Here is a 26,143-nt window from a genome sequence, read left to right on the forward strand (position 1 = left end):
GTACAGCTCCAGACTAAGTAAGCAAAAAGGAGTGGAATGCAATCTGACAGTGATTGCCACTCCGCAGAAGATTCGATCCTTTATTTCACAATGCTTCACTCTGATTACTTAAGGAGTTACACAGTTGCTTGCCCTGTTCAGTCAGGCCCCACATTCCCCTCATTGTGATGTTATCAGCTGTCAATAACTTGCCATGCAAAATTTTAAAAACTTAAACGCGCACGAGCAAGTCTAACTAACGCCAGATGCTGTTACATGCCTTGCTACAACAAATTATGGCCAAATGTGTTTTGATACATTTATGCAGTCTTTACAATGCACTGTTCAAACCACATTATACAATGTTCCAGCCATCACAAAAGTAAAAGGAAAAAATAGAGTTATTTAAGCCTTGTAGTCGGCAAAGAAATTAGAGTATACAATAATGGTATAAAGTAAAGCCAGAATATTATTATTACTTGAAAATAAAGCAGGAAATTTGATTCACAGAATAACAATTTAACTTTGTAAACAGTGCATTTAAAACACCGAGATATTTAGAAGAAATTCTTTGCTCAAAAAGTGATAATGTTTTAGAATAACCCAGCTGATCTGGCAGCGGTGACAAAAGCAATAGACAAGACGATGAGATTGAGACTGAAGAAGGGTCATACAGACTCGAAATGTTACTCTGTTTCTCTCTCCACAGGTGCAGAGATTTCAGAATACTTGGAAGTGCATGGTGAAATCGGGCAAAGTCAGCATAGTTTCATCAAGGGGAGGTCACGCCTGACAAATCTGTTAGAATTCTTTGAGGAGGTAACGAGTAGGTTAGAGAAAGGAGAGCCAATGGATGTTATCTACTTGGACTTCCAGGAGGCCTTTGACAAGGTGCCGCACAGGAGGCTGCTCAGTAAGATAAGAGCCCATGGTATTAGAGGCAAGGTTCTAACATGGATAGAAGATTGGCTGTCTGGCAGGAGGCAGAGAGTGGGGATAAGGGGGTCCTTCTCAGGATGGCGGCCGGTAACTAGTGGAGTTCCGCAGGGGTCAGTGTTGGGACCACAACTTTTCACTTTATACATTAATGATCTAGATGAAGGAACTGAGGGCATCCTGGCTAAGTTTGCAGATGATACAAAGATAGGTGGAGGGACAGGTAGTATTGAGGAGGCAGGGAGGCTGCAGAAGGATTTGGACAGGTTAGGAGAATGGGCAAAGAAGTGGCAGATGGAATACAACGTGGGGAAGTGTGAGGTCATGCACTTTGATAGGAAGAATAGAGGCATAGACTATTTTCTAAATGGGGAGAGAATTCAGAAATCTGGAGTGCAAAAGGACTTGGGAGTCCTAGTCCAAGATTCTCTTAAGGTTAACTTGCAGGTTGAGTCGGTAGTTAGGAAGGCAAATGCAATGTTGGCATTTATTTCGAGAGGACTAGAATATAAAAGCAGGGATGTGCTGCTGAGGCTTTATAAGGCTCTGGTCAGATCACATTTAGAATAGTGTGAGCAATTTTGGACCCCGTATCTCAGGAAGGATGTGCTGGCCCTGAAGAGGGTCCAGAGGAGGTTCACGAGAACGATCCCAGGAATGAAAGGCTTAACATATGAGGAACGTTTGAGGACTCTGGGTCTATACTCGATGGAGTTTAGAAGGATGAGGGGGGATCTGATTGAAACTTACAGAATACTGAAAGGCCTGGATAGAGTGGACGTGGGGAAGATGTTTCCATTAGTAGGAGAGACTAGGACCCGAGGGCACAGCCTCAGAGTAAAGAGAAGACCTTTTAGAACAGAGATGAGGAGAAACTTCTTTAGCCAGAGAATGGTGAATCTATGGAATTCATTGCCACAGAAGGCTGTGGAGGCCAGGTCATTGAGTGTATTTAAGACCAAGATAGATAGGTTCTTGATTGGTAAGGGGATCAAAGGTTATGGGGAGAAGGCGGGAGAATGGGGTTGAGAAACTTATCAGCCATGATTGAATGGCAGAGCACACTTGATGGGCCGAATGGCCTAATTTCTGCTCCTATATCTTATGGTCTTATGCTGTTAGACCTGCTGAGTTTCCCAGCATTTTCTGTTTCTGATGAGATTGTTAAGCGTGAAACTAGGAAACGGAGCTTCATCCTTGGCTTTTCTTGTGTTTTATTTGCATACTGGTCCAAGCGCAGCATTCAATCAATAGTCAATTATGTAGCTCTCACAGCATTAATTTAAAAGCATGACTGATATAACACTATATTAAACAAAAACCACGATTAGTCAAATAAAATGGCATCAGAAGCTCAGGTAGTCTGCTTTCCCACAGTTCCATCTCTGAGCTTAGGGATGCTCCAAAACTGGAGAAAAAAGTGATTTCATTTTAAATGCCAAGAGCAGAATGCTATACTTAAAAGGAAAATAATAAGCAAACTATAGCAGTCCTCAGCTGTCAGAATGAAAACTGGATATGTTCAGATTTGCTTGCATTTAAAGACAAAACTTGGCCAACAACCAGTTTGGTCCTTTCTAAATAAATCAATTAATGGTATTATAACAATTAAGAAATCAATGTACTACTTCTTAGGTTAAAAGCGTATTAATTATATTTCCTCTGAGGAAGAGTCATACGGACTTGAAACGTTAACTCTTTTTTTTTCTCCACCAATGCTGTCAGACCTGCTGAGTCTTTTCAGCATTTTCTGTTTTTGTTTCAGATTTTCAGCATTCGCAGTATTTTGCTTTTATTTTGAATTATATTTCCAACTTGATTTATTCAATGCTCAGAAAGGTCACTGTGGGTGAGCAGACCACATCAATGAGTCTAAAATAAAAGCAAAATACTGCAGATGATGGAGATCTGAAATAAAAACAAAAAGTGCTGGAAAACTCTGTAGGTCTGGCAGCATCTGTGGCAAGAGAAACAGGGTGGAATTGTCCCAGATTTGCATAAGTACAGTAGCGGGCGGGTAAAATTATGTCTTACCCGCTGGCCAAAATGGCAGTTTCTCACACCGTATCGTCCCAAACCCGCTGTATTAATTATGCATTCCTGGGACACATGCCGTTTCCATGGCGGGCGGGTTCTGATTAGCCCGCCATGCCATCGCCTCGCCGCTTCATCATGCCATGCGCCACATTTAAAGTACAGCCGCGTGCGCACACCTCTTAGTGCTTCCAGCCCAGGACTGTTGCACATAAGACATGGCCCCCAAAGGCAAGAAGACTGCAGCCCACAGCATCAGTGGCGCATCCCACGAGAGCCTTTTGGATGCCATGGAGGCCCGCCGTGATGTCCTTTACCCCTGTTCTGGCCACAGGAGGGGCAGCAACATTACCACTCCGGCTTGGTAGGCGAAGGCAGTGGGGATCAGTGCCAATGCTGCACAGAAGTTGGCCATCCAATACAGATGGAGGATGAATGATCTCATCCCTGTGTCCAGGGTAAGGCAACCATCTCATCACTCTAAACTCACTCAAGCCCATCACACATTCACTGGCATCTCACTCTGTCAGCTCAAGTGATATCGCCACTCACTCTTTCACACACACCCTCACATCTCAATCTGGCCTCATCTGCTCTGGAGACTGCCTCCTCAGTCCTCACCATCTTAAGGCCACTTGCACAGATCAACTTGTGCCCCACACAAACCTTGGGATACCCCCCTTTCCTAGTACAGCTCTCACCCTGCTGCCTCTTCCCTTGCCTGAGGCAACTTTCCCCAAGCAAGCCCTAGCCTTTCAGCCGGACAAAGCCTTATGGCTAGTCTGGTAGGTAGGGACCTGCCCGTGAGCCCACCTGAAAGTGCTGTGTTGCTGTCTGCGAAGCCTGGCGCTAATGACTGTGAGTGCTGCCTAAAGCAAGATAGGCAATCAAACCACGAAGTCCCAAGTGAAGTGCAGATCGCCAGGTAAGTCACTTATGTGAAGTTGTGAAACACATCGGCGTAATTGAACGGACGAGCCAGCATGGGGAGGTTGAGTCTGGTGGGCTAGCCTTATAATGATATGCAGATGCATTAGAATGAAGTTCCCGGCGTCCAATGGCGGGAAATGCAGCCTGCCATCAATAGGCTGAGTGGATGATCGCAAACTGGATTCACGACATTGTGAAACCGGCTTTTGGCTGTCTTGCCATATTGTCTGCTCACGCCGCTGAGCATGCCCCGATTCCACCCACAGAGTTAATGTTTTGAGTCCAACGTAACTCTTCTTTGGAAATTCCAAAGAGGAATCATACTGGGCTCAAAACATTAGCTCTGTTTCTTTCTCCACAGATGCTACCAAACTTGCTGAGTTTTCCCAGCACATTCTGTTTTCATATCAAGGAGCCTCTTGCTGAGATGGTACCCAACTAAGAAATGACTTCAGTGACAGTCATGAAATTCAAACTGCAGCCACTTGCTGGGAGTGTGGCACTGGATATTATGCTATCAAATGCTGCAAATATAAGTAAATCCCTGCCTGTCTGAGCTCGAAATATGGATTGCATTCAGTATTGTTGACCACTTTTCTTGTTTTAATTAGCTGTCCATGCTGGTAATGATAATTGTGGATATGATTCACTTTCTTTATGACTGTTCTTGGAATTATATCTCTTGAGACTGAATTTTTCTTTCACAAAATGGAAGAACTTGGCATTAACTGTATGCTTGGATGCTAACCTGGGATTTCTTTTAAAAGGTCACCTTGGAACTGTCAACAAGCAGGCCTCTTCCAAAGAATCACCTGACCTATATGGTACTTGAAAAGGAGTTGTTTGCTTGTTTTGAACTGCAAATAACTTTAATTCACGAAAAACTGGAAGACCAAAAGGCAATCACATGGCAGAGGCAAACCTTAAGTTTGAACCTATGGTTTTGCTTCCAGTCTTGTTGGGGAACAAGCTGAGGAAGGAAGGCTACCCTAGCTGGCTCCCCCTCTCTACCTTGCCTAAAATTGTGTGTGGCTATCAACCTGTAGCCAGAGAACTCACATCTGAGTATAACTAGTCTGCACTTGGGCCTGCAAAGCTGAGGCCAGCTGGTGAGAACTTTCAGACACCACCAGGACTAGCAACATGTCTTCACACGAAGGAACTTCAGGTCAACAGCATCGAGACCCTGCTGACTTTATCCTTTATTTTATAATGCCCATCCTCCAAAGCCCATCCCTTCAAAGAGCCTCTATCTGTTTGTCTTTTATTTGTGTGTGTGGGAAATTTTTGCTGGGGGAATTCTTTAATAAGAGATAGATCGTTATACTTTCCAATTATAATTTTGTGTTAACCAGTACTTGCAATTTGTTACAAGAAGTTTTGTTTTAAAATAATTAATCATTCTGAGTTTTTGAAAGCAGGCTAGTCAGAGTTTCTTTTCTTCTTGGTACTTAAAGTATAGGTACACAACTGGCCATTTTGGTGAGAAAATTAAACATTTGAATTAATGGTACAGCCTGCAGAGTTGTGGGGCTTGATAATTCGCTCACTCTTCCCATCCTGGTCATAACACTGTCAGCATCACTAGCTACGAACAAATCCACTCCCTCTTCAGAGTTGCATAGATTCAAGGCAGTTTCCAACTATTTTTGCCCTCTTCATTGTTCTCATTACGCCATTTTCCAAACGGTACACAAGTTGACCTTTTTTATATTTTAATGTTTCCTAAAATCAGGGCAGTGATCTATCCACCATATATTATGATTCATTTATACATTGGATAGTAAGGTTCTCTTCCTTACCTCTGTTAATCTTTCACATTTAAAAAAACTTTGACTTCCCTCTTTAATCGAATTGTGGATTAATTGAGGAAAGCCAGCATCATTTTTTAAGAGCAAATTGTGTTTAATTGTGCCTTTTGATGAGGTAACAGAGAGGGTTAATGAGGGTGCTGTGGTTGATGTGGGATACATGGATGTCCAATAGGCATTTGATAAAGTGCTACGTAACAGGCTTGTCAGCAAAGATAAAGCCCATGAAATAAAAGGGACAGTGGCAGCACAGGTATGAAGTTGGTTGAGTGACAAGAGGCAGAAGTGGTGAATGGCTTTTTTCAGATTGGAGGAAGGTATAGAGTGGGGTTCCCCACAGTTGGTACGAGGACCACTGCTTTTCCTGACATACATTCATGACCTAGGTTTGGGAATGCAGGGCACAATTTCAAAATGTGCGGAAGACGGAGAATTAGGAAACATTGTGAACTGTAAGAAAGCTGGTGAAGTATTTCAAGAGGACATAGACAGGCTGCTGGATTGGTGGACACATGGCAGATGAAATTGAATGTGAAGCAATTTATTTTGGTAGGAAGAATGAGGAGAGGCAATATAAAATAAAGAATACAATCCTAATGGTGGGTGCAGGAGCAGAAAAACCTGTGGGTATATGTGCACAAATTGTTGAAGAGCTGATTGAGAAAGTGGTTAATAAGGCATATGGGATCCTGGGCTTTATAAATAGAGGCACAGAATATAAGAGCAGGAAGCGATGATGTCTTTATAAAACACTGGTTCGGTCTCAACTGGAGTATTGTGTCCAATTCTGGGCAGCGCATTTTTGGAAGGATGTAGAAAAGATTTATGAGAATGGATCCGGAGGTGATAGACTTCAATTATTTGGATAGACTGGCAAAGCTGGGCTATTCTCCTTACAGAAAAGAAGGTTGAGAGGAGATTTGATAGAGATATTCAAATCAAGAGGGGTCTAGACAGAACAGATAGGTGGAAACTTCCAATTGGTGGAAGGGTTGAGAATCACAGGACACTGATTTAAGGTGATTGGCAAAAGAATCAGAGGAAAAACCTTTTTTTTTACACAGCAAGTGGTGAGGATCTGGAATGAACTGCCTGAGAGTGTGGTGGAGGCAGTTTCAATGGAGGCTTTCAAAAAGGGATTAGATAATTATCTGAAAAGGAAAAAAATTGTAGAGCTACAGGGAAAAGGTGGGGGAGTGGGACTAGCTTAATTGCTCTTATAGACAGCCAGCATGGACACAATAGGCTGAATGGTCTCTTTCTGTGCTGTAACCATTTTATGATTCTTCCCCTTTTCCATGCTTCACTCCTTCATTTCCTTTTATCCTTCAGTTCAATGATGCTAAGATGTGCAATTGGTAGGGAAGTCTTCAGCTTCATTAAACTTAAAGTGAAAAATGGCCTCAGAGCCAGGTCATCATTTTGTGCAGGCGGGGTTGGAGTCCCTCCACAGGGCAGCTAGGGCTGCAGCTGACACCAGGAAGTCAGGCAGGGCCTCTAAACTTGGACTGGAACCCCGTCGCCCCGGTCTGCTGCTGGGGCAGCCATCTCCAGGCAGCTACACGGGCAGGTAACTCTCCCACCCCTCCTGTCTCCATCTCTTAGAAATAGGGGTGGAGCTAGGGAACCAGCATGCCAGCTAGTGGCACCTACTCACCTCTAAAAATGCAGCGCTCACAGGTGGAACTAAAAGCCAGTCAAATTATGTCAAATTTTTCACATGACCTAGCAGCTGACTCAGTGTCAAATTTGGTCAGAGTTTGGAAGCTGGTTGTCAGCTTATCTTTTCAGTCAGAACTCTTGTATGGCATGAAAAACCATGCTGGTGAAAGAAGGTCCTGACTAAGAAACAAATATTAAAAGGACTTGGTATAATTTATTAATTTACACCTATATAATTTATTAAAAAACAGGGAAATGCATAAAAGTCTGAAATATGTCTATATATATATATATATATGAAAACAGAGTCATTGCACTGTAGGGATAGAAAACTGTAGGGGGCATCACTAAGGCTAGTCTTGCATACCTCCTTGTAAAAAGCACCTTCCTAGCCTGCGCTGCTGACTGGAAGAATTCTGAGAGAAAAGCAGAATCAATGATATATATTTTGTAAATTACATGGACAATGTAGACACTGTTACTGATACAGGGTAGCAGTTACTCCAACACGAACAATCTGTCACATCCTAAACAAGGGAATAATCAGAAGCCTACTTTTTTGCACTAGTCTGCAAGGAAGCAATAGCTGAACAAACTACAGAAATACAGCCTGAATCTGTTTACAAATCAGCATGTGCTACAGTGTGAAACATAATACACTGACTGCCATGTCAATTATTGCTGCCGACTTGGAGAAAGGGAAGAGGGACCTGATTTCAGTCTCAGTTCCCTAATTATTGCATTAAAAATATTAAGCATTAAAAATCTATTGTCTGAATACACTATGCATAGTTTTTGTTAAATGACACTTCCAGTTTTTGATACTGCTACTAACATTCAGTGAATCAATTGAATTGAAATTATAATACACAGCATTACAGACCAAATCCATTTTCAACTGTAATTCATTGTCAAGGCAATAAAAAACATAAAAGTTTAAAAAGCATAAAAAAAGCAACACTTCTCCATTTTCAATCAAAATGTCCTAAATATATTCTTACGTCAGATACACGCTTTTCAAATATTTCTCTAAGTGAATACAAAAAATACATTTTTGTTCAAGTATTTCTGAACAGAAAATCCTGAAATTCCGTGGAAATTAATAAAAAAATGAATTAGAGTGGAAAATCAAAAAGCCAGTGGCACAATTACACGTGCGATTGCTATCCACTTTGTCAGCCGCACACGATGACTCCAAACTAATTCATTTGACACACTATCTCCCTGAAGCTGAAGTAAAGCTCACTTTCTTCCAAGTCCCTGCAACTGATAACATTCTTTCTGAAGGAGAGAAGTGGCATAATCAACTGCTAATCTCCATGCAATTTTCATCCTCTGAGCTGCAATCTGCTTTCGTCCAACCCTGCTGGAAATTGAGGTATCTCTTTCCTTTCAGCTTTGAACAAACAAAAAACTGAGCTTTCAGGGCTTTCTACTATACAGATAGGAAGCAGGTGCATATAGCAAAAACTAACAACAAGCACTTGCAATTTTGTTTAACAACAACAACAACAATTTGTACTTGAATAGCACTTTTAATGTAATAAAATATCCTGAGGCACTTCACAAAACCGTTGTAAAGTAAAGTTTCACACCGAGCCACGTAAGGCCATATTAGCACAGATGGAATAAGAACATAAGAAATAAGAACAGGAGTAGACCATTCAGCCCCTTGAGTCTGCTCCGCCATTCAATAAGGTCATGGCTGATCTTCTTTTGTTTTGATTTCCACATTCCCATCTAACCTCGATAACCTTTGATTCCCTTGCCTAACAAGAATCTATCTACCTCTGCCTTAAAAATATCCAATGACCCCGCCTCCATCACTTTTTGAGGCAGAAAATTCCAGAGTCACACAACCCCCTGAGAGAAAAACTTTCTCCTCATCTCTATCCTAAAAGGGCAAGCCCTAATTTTAAAACAGTGTTCCCTAGAAAAAGCTTGGTCAAAGAGTTAAGTTTAAAGGAGTGCCTTAAATGGAGAAAAGTGTGAGAGCGAGGCGGAGAAGTGTCGGAAGGGAATTCTAGAGCTTAGGTTTTGAGCAGCTGCAAGAGCAGCCACCAATGGAGCGATTAAAATCTGGGATGCTGAAGAGTCCAGAATTATAGGAGTGGAGATATCTCAGGAGTTTATGGGTCTGGAGGAGATTACAGAGATCAGGAGGGGGGAGGCCATGGAGGGATTTGACAACAGTGCTGAGTTGTCAGGGAGAGGTATGAAGAAGGTTGCTAAGGAAGAAAAGCTAGGAAATGGAGGTTGTAGTGGGGACTGAAGACAATGTTTAATTGGAGAAAATTTTTGCTTGTCCAGTACTGGATGCCAGCCAAGGAGTTTGATAATTTGTCACTTTAACCAAAGCCTTTTATCAAAAATGAAATAAAACAATCCAGGTTTTGCCCCCTTAAAAGTAATGTGAAAAATATTTATGAACACTAGTATCATCTGGTGTAGTGCATCAGAACAGACTGTGGAAAATATTATACGTCAACTAACATTGCATATTCAATACCAATATAAAAGCAGTTTGCTGTTCATGTTCATTTGTACCCTAAACTAGATAGTGATTGCTCCCAATTCTTTTCACTTAAATTGACAGGGAAAGAAGACTTTCATCCCTAGGCTTCAATATAAATAGGAGAAAATAATGCTTCAGTTGTACAGAACCTCTATGAGACCCCATCTGGAGTTGTGCATTCAGTTTTAGACACCACACCTCAGGAAGGACATATTGGCTTTGGTGGTGATACACTGCAGGTTCATTAGGAAGATTCCAAGGCTTAGAGGGCTAAATTATAAGGGCAGCTTGCACAAACTTGTATTCCCTAATATAGAAGGCTGCGGAGTGGTCTGTGAGAGGTGTTCAAAATGTTACAAGTTCTCATCAGGGTAAATCAGAGAACCTACATTCCTTGATGAGGGAATCAAAGAGGAGACAGGATAATACTAACATTAGAGCTAGGCTATTTAGGAGGGAAATCAGGAAGCACTTTTCTAAACAGTGGAAATATGGAATTTTCTCACCTAAAAGGCTATGGTTGTTGGAATAATTTGAGCTTTCAAGATTGAAATCGCTAGACGATTGATAGGTAAGGATATCAAGGGATGTGGAGTTAAAGCAAACTGAGGTGCACATCAGTCATGATCTAATGAATGGTACAGCAGGCTTGAGGGGCTGAATGGTCTCTTATTATTCATATACTTCATCAGGCCGAATCGGATTCAAATTCAAGTCTAAAGTGGAAAAGAGAGTGTGCTAAACTATTGCAAAACTCAATCCCTTCCTTTGGTGCACCATCGTTTTTTTTATTCATTTATAGGATGCGGGCATTGCTGGCTTGGCCTGCATTTATTGCCCATCCCTAATTGCCCTTGAGAAGGTGGTGCCTGAGCTGCCTTCTTGAACTGCTGCAGTCCCTATGGTGTAGGTACACCCACAGTGCTTTTGGGGAGGGAGTCCCAGAGTTTTGACTAAGTGACAGTGAAGGAACGGCAATATATTTCCAAATTAGGATGGTGAGTGTCTTGGAGGGGAACTTCCAGATGGTGGTGTTCCCATGTATTTGCTGCCTTTGTCCTCTTAGATGGTAGCGGTAGCATTCGTGGATTTAGAAGGTGCTGCCTAAGGAGTCTGGCTGAGTGTCTGCAGTGTATCTTGTAGATGGTACACACTGCTGCCATTGTTAGTCAGGAGTGGAGAGAGTGAATGTTTGTGGAAGGGCTGCCATAATAAACATACTTTTTAAATCACACCAATATACAATGGCTGCAAGTATGTTGAATTTAAAGGAAGCACTGCAACGAACACCAGTTACTTCAACAGCACCTTCCTCCACTGTGGCCTCCACCACTTAGAAGAATACCATCACCTCCCTTCAAGTTTCCTCAAGACACTTATGATCTTGTCTTGGACATATATTTCCTTCATTGTTGCTGGATCAGAATCCTGAATCTCCCCATCTCACACCACTGTGGGATAAAACTTTATCATAAGACTACCGTGTCGCTAAGGAATAGGTCCCCACCGCCACCTTTTCAAGGTAACTAGGGATGAACAATAAATGCAGCCTGTGTTGCCAACATTCTGTGGATCAAATAAAAAAAAGTTGGTGTTTTAAAACCACATCAGCAGATAATATCGTGACAGCATTTATTCATCACCTAACCGCACCATCAAAACAGTCATGTATTCACCACACAAAATAAATATATTTTAAAACCAATATACATCACCTGAAAATGAGTACAGCGAGCAACTTAATTGGGGAAACAAATTGAACTCGTTAACATTAAATCTTTATTTTGAATGACTAGTGATTGATTTACTCAGCTAATGATCAAAATTACCTGTCAAATATCTGATAAATCGGCTGCTAATCAATCCTAATCTGCAGACAGCATCTTCCAGGAATTATATTCTCCCTGGTGCAGTGTTAGTCATAATACTTTTCAGACTTTAAGAGTACATTACAGGAATATTAGCAGAGCACACACTACAAAAAAATCCTACATTCAAAATGTATTTTTTAAATTTTTATTTCATCCTGAACATAATTCTTTTCACAACCTCTTATTCTCTGTTATCTCTCACCTATTTACATGTGAATTAACTTTTAAGAGAAAAAAGTTAAAAATGTTTTCTAACTATATTTACTGAATTAATCCACTTGCTTCCATCTCAAGTGATTCTCTCCAATTCTCATGCCTTGAGTCACCTCAGTTGGTGATGAGGTGAAAAGCAGTTTGGAAACTCTGTTTCACCTATGAATAATATTCCATTAAAGTTTCACCTGATTTTACAAGAACAGGTTGAAGGTTTTCATGCATAAAAGCACAGTACTGTGGACACTGGAAATCTAAAATAAAAACAGAAAATGCTGGAAATACTCAGCACATCAGACAGCATTAAGAGAAGCAGAATTAATGGGCTGTAACTTCGGACAAACGTCGGAAAGTGCTGGCCCACAGGAATTAGAAGAAATAAATACCTACTTACCTGGTCTGGAAAATCACGTTGCCACTTCCGTTCGCTGGAGTTGCTTGGGGCCTGCATCGAATGACTCCTTGTAGGCCCCAACGTAGTCCAGCTCCAGCATATTCAAGGAGGCCATGACCCCTTTTTACTGCACTTGCTGCGGTGAAGCAGGCAAGTTTAAAGAGCCAGGGAAATTGACAGGCGAGGGGCAAGGTAAGTGTCTGAGTTAAGTAGAGAGGATTTGGAGGGTGGGTTGTAGGTCCGAGGGGGTGGAGGTTGGAGTTTCAGGGGGATTTGTAGGGAGGAGGGGGCTGAGATGGGGGGGGGGCGTGGTCAGAAGTCCGTGGGAGTGGGGGCAGGTTCGGATGTCGGACATAGAGGTCAGTCGAAGGTCTGGGGCAGTTTGGGGGTGACGGTTGGAAGTCTGTGGGGGGTGTCAGCGGTCAGGGGGTGTCGGAGGTCAGGGAGATGGCGGGTATTGGAGGTCGGGGGAGTGGTGGTTCGGAGGCTGGGGTTGAGGGATGGAAGGTTGGGGGATCGAGGGTGGGGGATTGAGGGTGGGGGGTGTCGGAGGGGTGGAAGGCATCAGAGATCGGGGGGGTGGGGTGAGTTACGTGGTGGGGGGAATTCCGTGGGGTTGGTCTGGGTCTTTACAATAGTTACTCAGAAGTTGGAAGAGGTTTTAATTGTTCTAACTTTTTATTCTAACGGAGTAACTATTGGTATAATCTAATGTCCTTTAGGGAAGGAAATTTGCCGTCCTTACTTTGTCTGGCCAACATGTGGCTCCAGACCCACAGCAATGTGGTTGACTCTTAAATGCCCTCTGAACAAGGGCAATTAGGAATGGGCAATAAATGCTGGCCTAGCCAACGACGCCCACACCCCACGAATAAATAAAATAAAACCCTGGCGAAACCATCAGAAGATTGCAATTTAAATCGCATTTTCAGATGGTTCCCAGCGCAGGGCAATTGTCCAGAGGAAGTGTGCACTTCTGGGCAATTGCTATGCATACCCTTACCTGGGAACTTCCCAGAAGGATTCCACAGCGCATCTTTGGGATACCCCCCAAATTCGATGCCGGGGAGCTCGGAAATTACGGGCCAATGTTTCACGTCGATGACCTTTCATTAGACTGTTGAACGGTCGTTGACCTACAACATTAACTCTGTTTCTTTTTCCACAGATACTGCCTGGAGTGCTGAATATTTACAGCATTTTCTGTTTTTATTTAAGGTTTTCATGTGATATGAGTGGCTGAAAATTGTCAGTGGCCCAAGGTTGCACACACTGTGACTCAACTGGTAGCACTCTTGCCTCTAAGGCAGAAAGTTGGGAGTTTAAGTTCCACTCCAGAGACTTGGGCACAAAATCTAGGCTGATTCTCTAATGTAGTCTTTCAGATGAGATATTAAACCAATGTCCCATCTATTCTTCCAGGTGGACATTAAAGATCCCATGGCATGATTTTGAGGAATCAAGGGGAGTTCTCTCAATTTCCTGGTCAATATTTATTGCTGAATCAGCATCACTGAAAAAGCAGGTTATCTGGTCATTATCACATTGTCATTTGGGAGCTTGCTGTTTGCAAGTTGGCTGTCGAGTTTCCTACATTACAACAGTGGCTACACTTCAAAACTACTTACTTGGCTATACAGCGATTTAGGGTGTCCAGAGGCTATAGCCCAGGAGCAGCTGGGAGTCTCCAGCTGGGTCAGGGGTAGACTTGGGTAGTGGGTGGGGGTCAGATCTTAGGGATGAAAGATGAGAGGATGCAGTCATAAACCCGAGGGGGGTGGAGGGAAGGGGTGCCGGGGAGGTTGTTCTATTCCCAAGAGAGTGCAATCCCTGATCACAGGGGAATCCAATGGCTGACAGGGAAGGGAGTAAGCTTGGTAGGCTGGGAGGAAGCACTCCTGCTCCTTTTTGTTTCTATTCGATCCTGGGATGTGTCACTGGAAAGGCCAGCATTTGTTGCCCATCTCTAATTATCTCTGGGAAGGTTTTAGGCAGCCAACTACTTGAACCGCTGCACTCCATGTGGTGTAAGTACACCCACAGTGCTGTTAGGGAGTTCTTGGTCCACAAGCAGTGCTGTAAAGGCATTTATCATTTCCATTAAGCAGCACATTCTTTTCTTTGCTGCTACTTTTCTGAGGCTCAGGAAACCTGGCTGACCAGGGATAAACCTGGAACTCAGGCTAAATCTGTGACATGAAGCCTCATTATGATAGTTAAATGACTAATATTTAAATGTTGGTTGACCAGCCACCACACCGTCCCCCTCCCTACCAGCAACTTTAAAATTAGAAATGGGCAGGTTGGAGGGGAATGAGGTTTGAGATTTTTTAAAATTTACACATCTTGCCTGATCCAAACCACCCATTCTGGGGGGAATTAAATTCTCCCCTATGTCTTTTTGATCCGATATGAACATAGATAGCTTTATTTTAAACAGTCCCTTCCTTTCCCTGCAGTGTATCATTGCAATGAATATCTTGTACACCTAAATTGGCATGTGGCCTTGGCATATAAATAGCGCTCTCTCCAAGTACTTACACATTATTCACAACTTCATAATATATGGGTTGTGGATAATAAAATCAGTGGAAATACACTGTCAGCATCCAGAAAGAGAAACCGCAAGAGAAGGTTTTAGATACAGACCATTGTTAGAATTCAATGTTGAAAGATCTGCCCCCAAAACCTGTCTTTACTTTTTTCAGATGTTGATGAACCTATGCACTTCCAGTATTTTTATTTTATATTGCCACCATTTACAATTCTTTATTGTGATTGCAGGGAATCTTTCTGCAATTGATAAAAATAACTCAGTAAGTCAGCAAGTCCTATATCAGGAAACCAATATTCCTCCAGAGATTCTGTTCTTCCACACAAGCGCCATAGCAACAGCAAAATGTATTTTAAACAATAAGCCTCTGGGGCAATTCAAATATTTTCAATAGGGTACTGGATACCTTTCAATGAATTTATTCTAAGGTTTTAGATGGTCAGTTTAATTTGCTTGAGAGATGGCCAGTATCCTTCTGCAATAGTTGCCAAGTTACATTGTATCTCACTTTTTCCTTAATCTTTTAAACTTCTCCTCATCTCTTTTGTATTTCTTACTCCTTCTCTTCTTTTCATAAATGTCCCACTCCATGCTTCACACACTGTGGGCTGAATTTTCGGGTCTCCCTGAAATCAGTAGCGGGTGGAGTATGGGGCGAAAATTCCAGTGGCAGCCAGCCTGTCAGTATTGGAATGCTGTTCGTTTGCCAGCCATTTTGGGGGATGCAGGATTGGGGCACGGAAAAGCTGCCTGCTCCCACAAGGCAGGCAGACAATTAGCCTCGTTAAAGCTAAGTTTAGAAGGCCAACTGGGATTTTCCCAACGCAATGGGGGTGAGCCAGGAGGTGGAGGGGGAAGATCAACTGCTGGGAGACAGGTACCTAGAGACAGGCCAATGTGCCAGTGCCACCGCAGGAAGACCTACAGGCCCACACCACGTGGCTAGCTAGGGCTACAACCAAATGCTGTAGAGGGGTTCATCCACATCCAGCCCCCCACCCCATCTTTCTATCTCCATCACAGTGGCAGCCTAGCTGCTTTATGTATTTTTTAATTTGTTTTTTAAAAAGTGGTTGACAGGGCACCTTCTTGTTTAAGCACCCTCCCAGCTACTTATCTCGTACTGCAGGTGTTTCACTGTAGCTGAAAGGCCTCTGATTAGCTCTCTAGTTTTGAGAGCCCATCACCCTTAATTGAACATGGGACCCATCTCCATACCAGTTCAGGCCATTACCTGAAATTAGTTTCTCCCTGGAGGCGAGTTTCTGACCCAAAAACAAATCCAGCTCCTGTTTCCCACCTCCATGGTGAAAATTCAGTTGTGTCTTTGTGTTTATATCTGTCTTGCTGATTTTTTGTGTACATCACATTTCCATTATTCAAGTCATGGGGGCCTTGAGGTAGACTCAGACTCCAAGGGCTGAATTTCCAATGGTCCTTGACAGCAGAACTGGAGGTGACAGGGCCTGAAGACAAGTGGGAAATCCTGTCGGCTCGGCTCCAGTGTTCCTGCTTCCACAAATTATGGAGGAGTCAGATTGACAGTGGGGTTAATTACCCACTCAGCCACAGTAAAAATCAATTAAACCCATTAAGGGTTTACATTACCAGCACTCTCCTAAAACTACCCAGATATTCAATCCGGTGCATGGGTTCCCATCGCATCAGGAAGCCATCCATGAAACCGTGGCGGCTTCCCAGCAACAGGGCAAGCAGACACTGGAGCCGGTGGCTCCAATCTATTTGGCAGCTTCTACTCTGAAAATAGTCCACAACCGTGGCATTGTCCATGACTATAGAGCCTTTTCCCCTGATCTCTGATGGCTGTAATGCTTCCAGCCTTCTTTCTTACCTGATCTGTGGCCCACAAAGAGGAATGGAGGCACCTATGAGCCTGTCTAAATACTTCCACAGCTCTGACCTCTGACAGTGCGGCTGCTGATCTTTGACTGCTGGAAAGGTTCCTATTGACCCTCCAGACTCAGGAGCCCATCCACTGTCCTTAATTGGGTGGGACTCCCGCAAGAGGCCACTTAACTGGCTGCCTCCTTCAAAGCTGCCCTTTGCGTTCTGCCATTGGCATCTTGGGTTCCTGACCCACATTTCATCCTGACAGCTGGATCAGGACTCCAATGAAAACTTAGTCTCAAACTTCCCATAGCTACAGAAATCATGTTATCTCTCTGGATGCAATTTCTCCATTCTTCTTTTACTTATATTTCTTGTCATCTCCCTTCTTCACTGGTTTTCCCTTCCTTTTGTTTCTTTCTTCTTTGCTCTGCTCATCTTTGTTTCTCTCTGCCTACTCTTTGATTTCTTTTTCACTTGTCCACTTTATCCTTTTTTTTAATGTTTCTGCAAGATATACATCACAATGAGCAGAAAGTGAAGGCCAGATCTGTTGATGTTGCACCAGGATCAAGACTGAGGCCATGAAGGAGCAGCAGATAGTTTGTGAGAGCAGGCCAGGCTCTCAAGCGTATAAACAGTAAGCTGGAGGCTAAAGCAACACATCATTATATAAAGAAACAACATCAAAATAGGCCCTTCGAACCTGCTCCACCATTCAATAAGATTGTGGCTAATCTTCTACCTCAACCCACCTTCCCATACCCTCCCCATATTCCTTAATTCCCTTTGTCCCCAAAAACTTATCGATCTCCGTCTTCAGCATATTCAATAACACATAATCTACAGTTCTCTGGGGTAGAAAATTACAAAGATTCACAACCCTTTGAGTGAAGAAAATTCTCATCTCAGTCCTAAATGGCTGACCCTTTTTCTCTCTGTTACCCCATGTTCTAGACCTCCCAGCCAAGGAAAAGAGATTCAGCATGTATCCTGTTAAGCCCCTCAAGGCTTTTATATGTTTCAATGAAATCACCTCTCATTCTTCCAAATGTTAGACAATATAGGCCAAGTCTACTCAATCTCTCCTCATAGGACAATCCCCTCATCACAGGAATCTGTCTAGTGAGCATTTGCTGCACTCTCTCAAAGAGGTAAGGTCCTTCATTAGGGACAGAGACCAAAACTGTACACAGTACTCCAGATCTGGTCTCACCAGGATTATACATAATTGTAGTAAGACTTCTTTACTCTCATACTCCAATGCCTTTGTAATAAAAGCTAACATACCATTTACCTACTTAATTGTTTGCTATCCTTACATGTTAACTTTCTGTGATTTGTGTACAAGGACACTGAATCCCCACTGAATGCCAACATTTTAAAATATATTCCACTTTTCTATTTTTTCTACCAAAGTGGATAACTTTGCCCTTCTCCACATTGTATTCCATCTGTCATGTTCTTGCCCTCTCACTCAACCTGTCTATATCCCTTTGCAGTCTCTTTGTGTTCTCTTCACAACTTGCATCCCTAATTAACTTTGTATCATCAGCAATCCTGGTTATATTGCACTCGATCCTCTCATCTAAGCCATTGATATAAATTGTAAATAACTGAGGCACAAGCACTGATACTTCCAATTAGATTCTACTAGTTATAGCCTGCCACCCCGAAAATTCCTACTCAGTTTTCTGTCCATTAACCAGTTCTCAATCTATGCTAATGCATACACCCAATCCCATGAACCCTAATTTTTGTAATAACCTCATGTGACACCTTATTGAATATTTTTTGAAAATCCAAATAAATTCTATTCACTGGCTCCCCTTTAGTACCTGCTATATTCAACCTAAAGAAGCTAACAGATTTGCCAAACATGATTTCCTTTTCATCAATCCATATTGGTTCTGCACAATCATATTATGATTTCTAAGTGCCCTCTTATCACGTCCCTAATAATAGATTCCACTGTTTCCCTACAACACAAGTATGTCTCCGACATAAACATAGGCTTAGTCCGAACTGCATTTACATCATTGATGCAATTCTAGCCTGCATTAGGCACTTATTTGGATATGCACATGTATGATATTATAGGCAGGTGTTCACACCTTTAATACTCAAGTCAAAATAAAGATCTCAGCTGCTAACCTCCAAGGGAGACACTGAACAACAGTCATGCACATTGCAAAGCAAGAGAAAGGACATGCCAGGGAGTTACCTGTGGTGAAAACCAGCTTCAACAACATGTAGTTATATAGCACCTTTAAAATAACAGAACAATCCACCATGCTTCATAGGACCAATATAAAGCTAAATTTGACACTGAGCCACATAGGGTAATATTAGGGCAGAAGTAGGTTTTAAAGAACGTCTTAAAGGAGGAAAGAGGTGTAGAGGGGCGGGGAGGTTTAGGGTGGGTATTCCAGAGTTAGGGCCTTGGCAGCTGAAGACATGGCCACCAATAGGGTGTAATTAAAATCAGGGATGCTTGAGAACCCAGCATTTGATTAGTGCAGATATGTTAGGATTTTAGGGCTGCAGGAGATTACAGAGGTAAGGAGTGTCGAGGCCACAGAGAGATTAGAAAACAAGGGTGAGAAATTTAAAGTTGATGTGTTGATTAACTGGGTAACAATATAGGCCAGTAAGCAGAGGAGTGATGGATGAATGGCATGTGTGAACGAGAACATGGACAGCAGAGTTTTGGATGGCTTCGAGTTTATGGGGGATAAAATGTGGATGGCTGGCCTGGAGTGCACTGGAAGAATCAAGCCCAGAGGTAAAAAAAGCATGGGGTGAGGGTTTCAGTAACAGATCTGAGGCACAGTAGAATCAGTTGATACTACAAAGGCAGAAACAGGCGGTCTTAGTTGATGCTGGGGGTATGCAATTGGAAGCTCTTCTCGGGGTCAAACGTGATACCAAGCATGCAAACAATCTGCTTCAGCCTCAGACAGTTGCCAGGGTGAAAGATGGAATCAGTAGCTCTGGGGGAACTATGGAATAGCGTTTGTAGCAGAGTTCAAAGACAATGCTTTGATTTTTTTTAAATGGAGAATAAAAGTACAAAGGCCTTATAGCTGGTGATGCACTACCATTACCTGCAAATAAATAGAGACTAAAAAAGATATGAGAAGGAAAATATGTGTGTATTCTTATAATGGAATCTTGTTAAATTGCAATATAATGCCAGCTATTGGAGGATCTGGTGTCAAAGTCATTTTCTATAAACTTACAATATTTAACCATTAGGCTGAGGAAGATGCAGAATCTGATTTAAATAACTAAAAATAATGCATGCTGAATTTCACTGACGGCCTTGACATTGCTACCACAAAATGACAAGTCTCTCATTTGGTGGGGGAGAAGAAAAAAGAGAGAATGCAGGAACAATGACCAATGTCATTGTAATATGTTTAGCTGAGTAACCCTTGGCTCCAGTTAACACTGTATTAGTTTTTTTGTCCTTGTTAGTGTCTCATTTTTACAGAACATTGTGGAAATGAGAATTCAAAATTAATTTATTCATATAGCTTTACTTAATCAGTGATGTAGCCAATTGCAGCTTGAATAGATTGCAGTCAAAATGTAACATTTTTTTCCAAAGAAAAAATAATGCAAAGACAATCCTTTAAATGTACTGTATTTCAAACCTTGAAAGAGAAGTAAAATAGGTTGTGGCCTCCCACTGGACTGCTACTGCTTACAGAGTACTGTCAGAAGGAAGAAGGCATACTCCAAAGGTGCCAATCAACATTAGTTTAAAGGTTATGCTGCTTTAATTGATCTTCATTAACTTCCAATTAACAAACTCCTGGCTCAAATAAACTACAGCATAATTCTTCAAAACAATAACTTGAAGTTTAAGAGCGGAAAGACTAGTTGTTGACTAATGACTTTTTTAGACGACTATATGGTTGAACCAAGTGAACTAGGGAATTTGAATAGGCCTATTCTATGAAAATCAGGATCAAGGAAATGCTGATGGAGGTATCCATACGTATTGACTTTGAGGTGTTGACATTAAATAGGCTCAGGGGCATCATTCATTGCTTATGGTGAAAAACAGCTGGGAAATCAGCATAATTCTTAAAAGCATATTTTTGTAAAAAATTTGGAGAAAAGTTATTATTTAAAAGTAATACTGTTACAATGAACCTCTCGTAAGCACTTGAATAAAGGAAACAATAATATTCACATTAGGGCATCTGGGTACAGGCACCTGAGGTGTAAGCCTTGATATATAGCCAGTGTTGATGACAGAATGAGACAGAAAGATTGATTCTCTCAGGGACGGGCTGAAGAGTACCTAGATATTACATCCTTACTGTCTATGCATCAGCTACATCTCAGTTTAGCATTTATACTCTTCTTTTTAACACCAATTTGTAGAAACCTTTCCACCAGATGGTGGCAGTATACTTGAATCCCAGACTGGTTTAACTTCTGCCACAACCAGAATTGTGTGTCAATGGTTAACAAGATTGGAACATTCTGCCCTGGGTAGAGGACTTGATCAACTAAAACTCATCCCTGGCATTAGCTCAAAGTTGGGGCTCATGGAATTGAAGGCAAATTATTGATTTTGTGAGGAAATCAGCTGAGCAGCAGGTAACAAAGTAGGGATAATAGTCTGGTACTCCAATTATCAAGAGGTGACTAGAGGTGTTTCCCAGTAATTTTTGTTCACCATATCCGTTAACAATTTAAATGATGGGATAGAGGGCCACATATCCAAATTTTCTGAAAGCCCAAAGATAGGTGGCACAATAATCAGTGACTGAGGCATATAAGTAGAGAGATATTAATAGTGAATGGGCAAAACTGCAGCAAATGGGTTTCAATATAGGCAAGTGTGAGGCGATCCACTTTGGATCTAAAAAGGATAGAACAAAGTACTTTCTAAATGGTGAAAAGTTAGAAACAGTGGAGGTACAAAGAAACTTGGAGGTGCATGTACATAGATCATGAATAGATAATCGGTCATGAAAATGAAAGGTACAGAAGTTAATTAAAAAGCTTAATGGAATGCTTATATCGAGGGCACTAGAATACAAGGGATAGAAGTTATGCCCCAGCTATACAGAGCCCCAGTAGATCACACCAGGAGTACTGTGTTCTGTTCTGGGCACCACACTGTAGGAAGGATGTGTTGACCTTGGAAGAAGTGCAGCATAGATTTACCAGAATGATACCTGTACTCTAAATGATAAATTATAATGCAAGATTACACAAACTAGCCTTGTATTTCCCTGAATTTAGAAGGTTAAAAGGTGATCTGATCAAAGTTTTCATGCTATTAATGGGAACTGACAGAGTAGTTGGAGGAAAACTATTTCTGCTGGTTGGGGAGTCTAGGTCCATGAGACAAAGCCTATAAGTTAGAAAGGCCTTTCGGCAGTCAAGTTAGGATACGCTTTTACACTCAAAGGATGGTACAAGTTTGGAACTCTCTTCTGTAAAAGGCAGTTGATAGTATGTCAACTGTTAATTTCAAATACAAGATTGACAATTTTTTGTTCACAAAAGGTATAAGGGATATGGGGCAAAAGCAAGTATATAGAGGTGAGCCACAGATCAGCCATTATCTCATTGAATAGTGAACAGGCTTAAGGAGTTAAATGGCCTTCTCCTGTTTGTATGTTCCCAACAGCTGTATGAATAACCATCATAGATTGGGCATTCCAAGCACCATTCCTTTTCCCTTATTGTAAGCATGCGAGACCTGATCACACACTCCTGATCCACCAGTAAACAGTTACAGGCTTGAGAAATAAATTATGAAGTAAAATGATAATAAATTAAATCTAATACAACTGTTTACACATGGGTACAGAAGACAAACAGGATACTGTAACTGAGGCTTTTTCATAGTCAATAAATTTCTATCATCTAACTGCTTTTAGCCAAAATATATACAAAGATCTTGTAAAATAAAATTATCATGAATAGATAATGAGAGAAAAGTAGAGAAAAGGGAAGAGAGAAATCTATTTTTCTAATATTATGACAGGTCATGTGGCCTCCTTCTGTGCTGGAACCATTCTATGATATTGTACATGTACGTGGATTGTAGTATGTCTGGTTCAGAGTCAGTGAGGTATAAAGTCTGTACAGCTGAGAGCCACTATGCATACACAACTCACTAACCCCAAAGTAACCAGTTATGGTGTTGAAGAATAGTGCATTAGGGTTACATTTTGCGGTCCCAAGAAGGAGAAGAAAAATGGCAACCAGAGCATAGATCTTGGAGTCCCAAAATCATTTCCATCTCTGCCTATTTTCAAAGGATTGAGAAAGGGGGCACACCAGGAACCCCACACGCCGCTGTTTAGAAGTTGCCAACACCATTTTGGAAGTGGGCATTCCAGAACTTCTACAATTTTAATGAAGATGGCCACGTTTTGAAAGTGTTTCTAAATCCCACCTGGTGATTGGAGATGTGAACCATGGATGAGAGGAGGGAACGGTCTAAAAGGTGAGTAAAAATGATGTTGTCCCCATTACAGTTCATCATGAAATGCTATAGTCTGAATTATATCTGTTTACTGAAGTGTGTGATGACAGTGCTGTAATTGAAAAAGGTAAGTATCCATTAAATAATGTGGCTGCAGGTTGTTATGTCTGACAACTAGCTAGCTGTCAAGTGAGAGAATAGCATTGTAAAAGTGCAAAGGTTTTCAGATGCATTTGAATAGATCATTAACTGGATTATTCTGCATTGTACAATCTGAAAACTGTAGCCCAGTGTGAGGTCAATGGAATTTTTCCCATGGCGTTCACTCATTCATAACAGAACAGCTCAGCCATCTGCTTGGCGGTTTGAAAGCTTTTACATTTGGTAGTCTTTGAAAAGCTCATAAATCTGTCTGAGCTTTTGGCTTCAAAGGCAAAAATGGATTCTGCACTGCAGGATTTGTTTACACAGTTGTGAAGGGAATGCCAGTTTGATGGCTTGGCTACTTTTTCAACCGCTAATGAATTCTGCACTGTGGGGGTTGCTCACACAGCTCTCCTGGGCTTGTTTATTTTGACAGATATATGAGCTTCTAAGAGGATAATTGTTTTTAACTGCTTATTCAAGTGGTTTATTTTGAAAATTTATGAGCTTCTAAGAGGATCAAGTGCCAATTCAAGTAATGCTTTTTTTGACAGATTTATGAGCTTTTCAAAGACTACTAAATGTTATTAAAGGGCTTGAGGGTCCTGTTTATAAAGTGGATATGGGTGAATGGGAGTGTGAAAGGGGTTGAATGGGGATTGATTGGGTTGTGGTAGTGACGTGCATGAAGTGGGTGAGGGGGTTGAAGGTGAGTGAATGGATTGGGGTGAGGAGGGATGAAGGGGGTAGGGAGTGATGCTGAGGGGAGTTTTACATTGATCGGAGGAGCTAGGCCAATATCTCTGCAAATGGAGGCAGGCCTTTTAACCTAGTCGCTTTAACATTGGCCTGTCTCCATCTCTGTCTCGCACTCCAAGCCTTCCTAACCTCCCCTGGATAAAAATCCTGCCAGCCATCATGGCCGGGGAGACCAATTGGATAGCTCGTTCGAAGACCTAGCATAGGCACGATGGGCTGAATGGCTCACTTCGGTGCTGTATGAATCTATGACAGGTGCAGGGTCACAATGTCAGGAATATGGCCGGCTCCCAATTCCCGCCTCCGTGATGAAAATCTGGTCCCCAGTCTCAGTAATATATTCTGCTCTCACTCCCAGGTTTTAGCTTTGAATGATGTTTGATCAACAACTAGTTGTGATTATGCTTATACTAACCACAAGTCAATGAAACAATAGCAGAATCTTCCCCAGTTCAGACACATGCATAAATCATTTGGTTATAGAAGTACTTTTTGCAAAATACATCAAAAGCACTCTACATTATAGATAATTCATCGTTAAGAGTAGAACTTTCAAGATAACTTTGCAAGCCAGCTGGGCTGAAATAGTGGGCAGCATGTAGCAGAATTTCTAATTATGTGTTGGTTGTAGGTGTGGCCCATTGTAAAATTACCCCTCTGTGGAATATCCTTGCTTGATTATATTGCAATATAGGAAAATCATTTTCTAAAGTTCTTTTAAAAGGAATGTGAGGATCTTCAAATAGATTAATCATGTTCCATTTTCTTTGATTTGAAGGGAAAAGAGTTTTTAAAAATATGTTAAATCTATTGGTATCATTTAAAATTGTTCACTTTCAATACCCACACTTTGGTAAATTTGTACAAGTTAACATGCAGTACAAATGGAACATAAACTGATTGGATATTCTGAAGATTTGAAAAATCCTTCTTCAGCAAAAGATGTCCCAGCTTTTTATGATTACTTTTGAGAAGCCTCAATGCCCTGTACATTAGATGTCCTTATAATCTCAGGTTTGCAGACATAGACATATCCCAAAGGCAGCAGTGATAAACAGCAGCAGTAATACACACCGTAATCAGTAATCTTACAGGACACCAGGTACAGCTCCTTCAGGCTGTGTCCTTCCTTAGCTATGAATTCCACACATCTGCAAAAAACAAAACAACAAGATGCTCAGTTTAATACAAATTGGAGTCAAAGGTTTAAAATGGTTAAGTAAACGAGAACCGTCATCACAATTATCTACCTGCAACAGGCAGGATAAACCCAATGCCAAATCCACCCCATCACGAAATGTTCTATCGATCTTAAGAAATTAGGGCATGGTAGTTTTATGTCACCAAGCGGTAAGACCTCATTTTTAGGCATGATTCCTCACAGGGTATGTTTTCCTACATGGCCTCTCAATGAGAGGGATTAAAAGAAATTACAGCGTGAATTTGCATAGGTCACTCTGGCGAACCAAGAGCAATCAGGGCCTTGGTGCAGGCTGTGTGCCCAGCTCTGTAACATAAATTGGAAGTTTATGAAAACTAAAAACAATAGGGTAGGAAATAGAACACATTTTAAAAAAAGACTTGCATCCATTTAGTGCCTTTCACAACCTCAAGGTGACTCAAAGCGCATTACAGCCAAAAAAGTACTTCAGTCACTGTTGTAATGTAGGAAATGTAGCAGCTAATTTGCGTATAGCAGCTCACACAAACAGCAATGTGATAATGCCCAGATAATCTGCTTTTTGTGATGTTGATTGAGGAATGGATATTGGCCAGGACACCAAAGATAACTTCCCTGCTCTTTTTCAAAGTGGTGCCATGGGATCTTCATGTCTGAGAGGGCAGACTGGGCTTTGGTTTAACATCTCATCCAAAAGACAGTACCTTCAAAAGTGCAACCCTCCCTCAGTACTGCACAGGAGTGTCAGCCTAGGTCTTTGTGCTCAAGTCTCTGAAATTGGGCTTGAAACCACAACCTTGAATCAGAGACGAGACTGCTCCTAACTGAGCCACAGCTGCTGCAATAAAGT

General features: G+C 41.7%; 1 protein-coding gene across 3 annotated transcripts in view; it reads right to left on the minus strand.

Moving 5' to 3' along the window:
• The window catches only part of fbxl17 (F-box and leucine-rich repeat protein 17), an 832,496-nt gene that overhangs the window by 188,283 nt on the left and 618,070 nt on the right, over positions 1 to 26,143 (minus strand). For all 3 annotated transcript variants that reach the window (XM_078566059.1, XM_078566053.1, XM_078566056.1), the window contains one exon: positions 25,188 to 25,264. In XM_078566059.1, coding sequence (XP_078422185.1) covers positions 25,188 to 25,264 — 77 coding nt within the window. The remainder of the gene's footprint in view (positions 1 to 25,187; positions 25,265 to 26,143) is intronic.

This window comes from Cetorhinus maximus, chromosome 2 (genome assembly GCF_964194155.1).
Source record: "Cetorhinus maximus chromosome 2, sCetMax3.hap1.1, whole genome shotgun sequence".
In the NCBI taxonomy this organism is placed as follows: domain Eukaryota; kingdom Metazoa; phylum Chordata; class Chondrichthyes; order Lamniformes; family Cetorhinidae; genus Cetorhinus; species Cetorhinus maximus.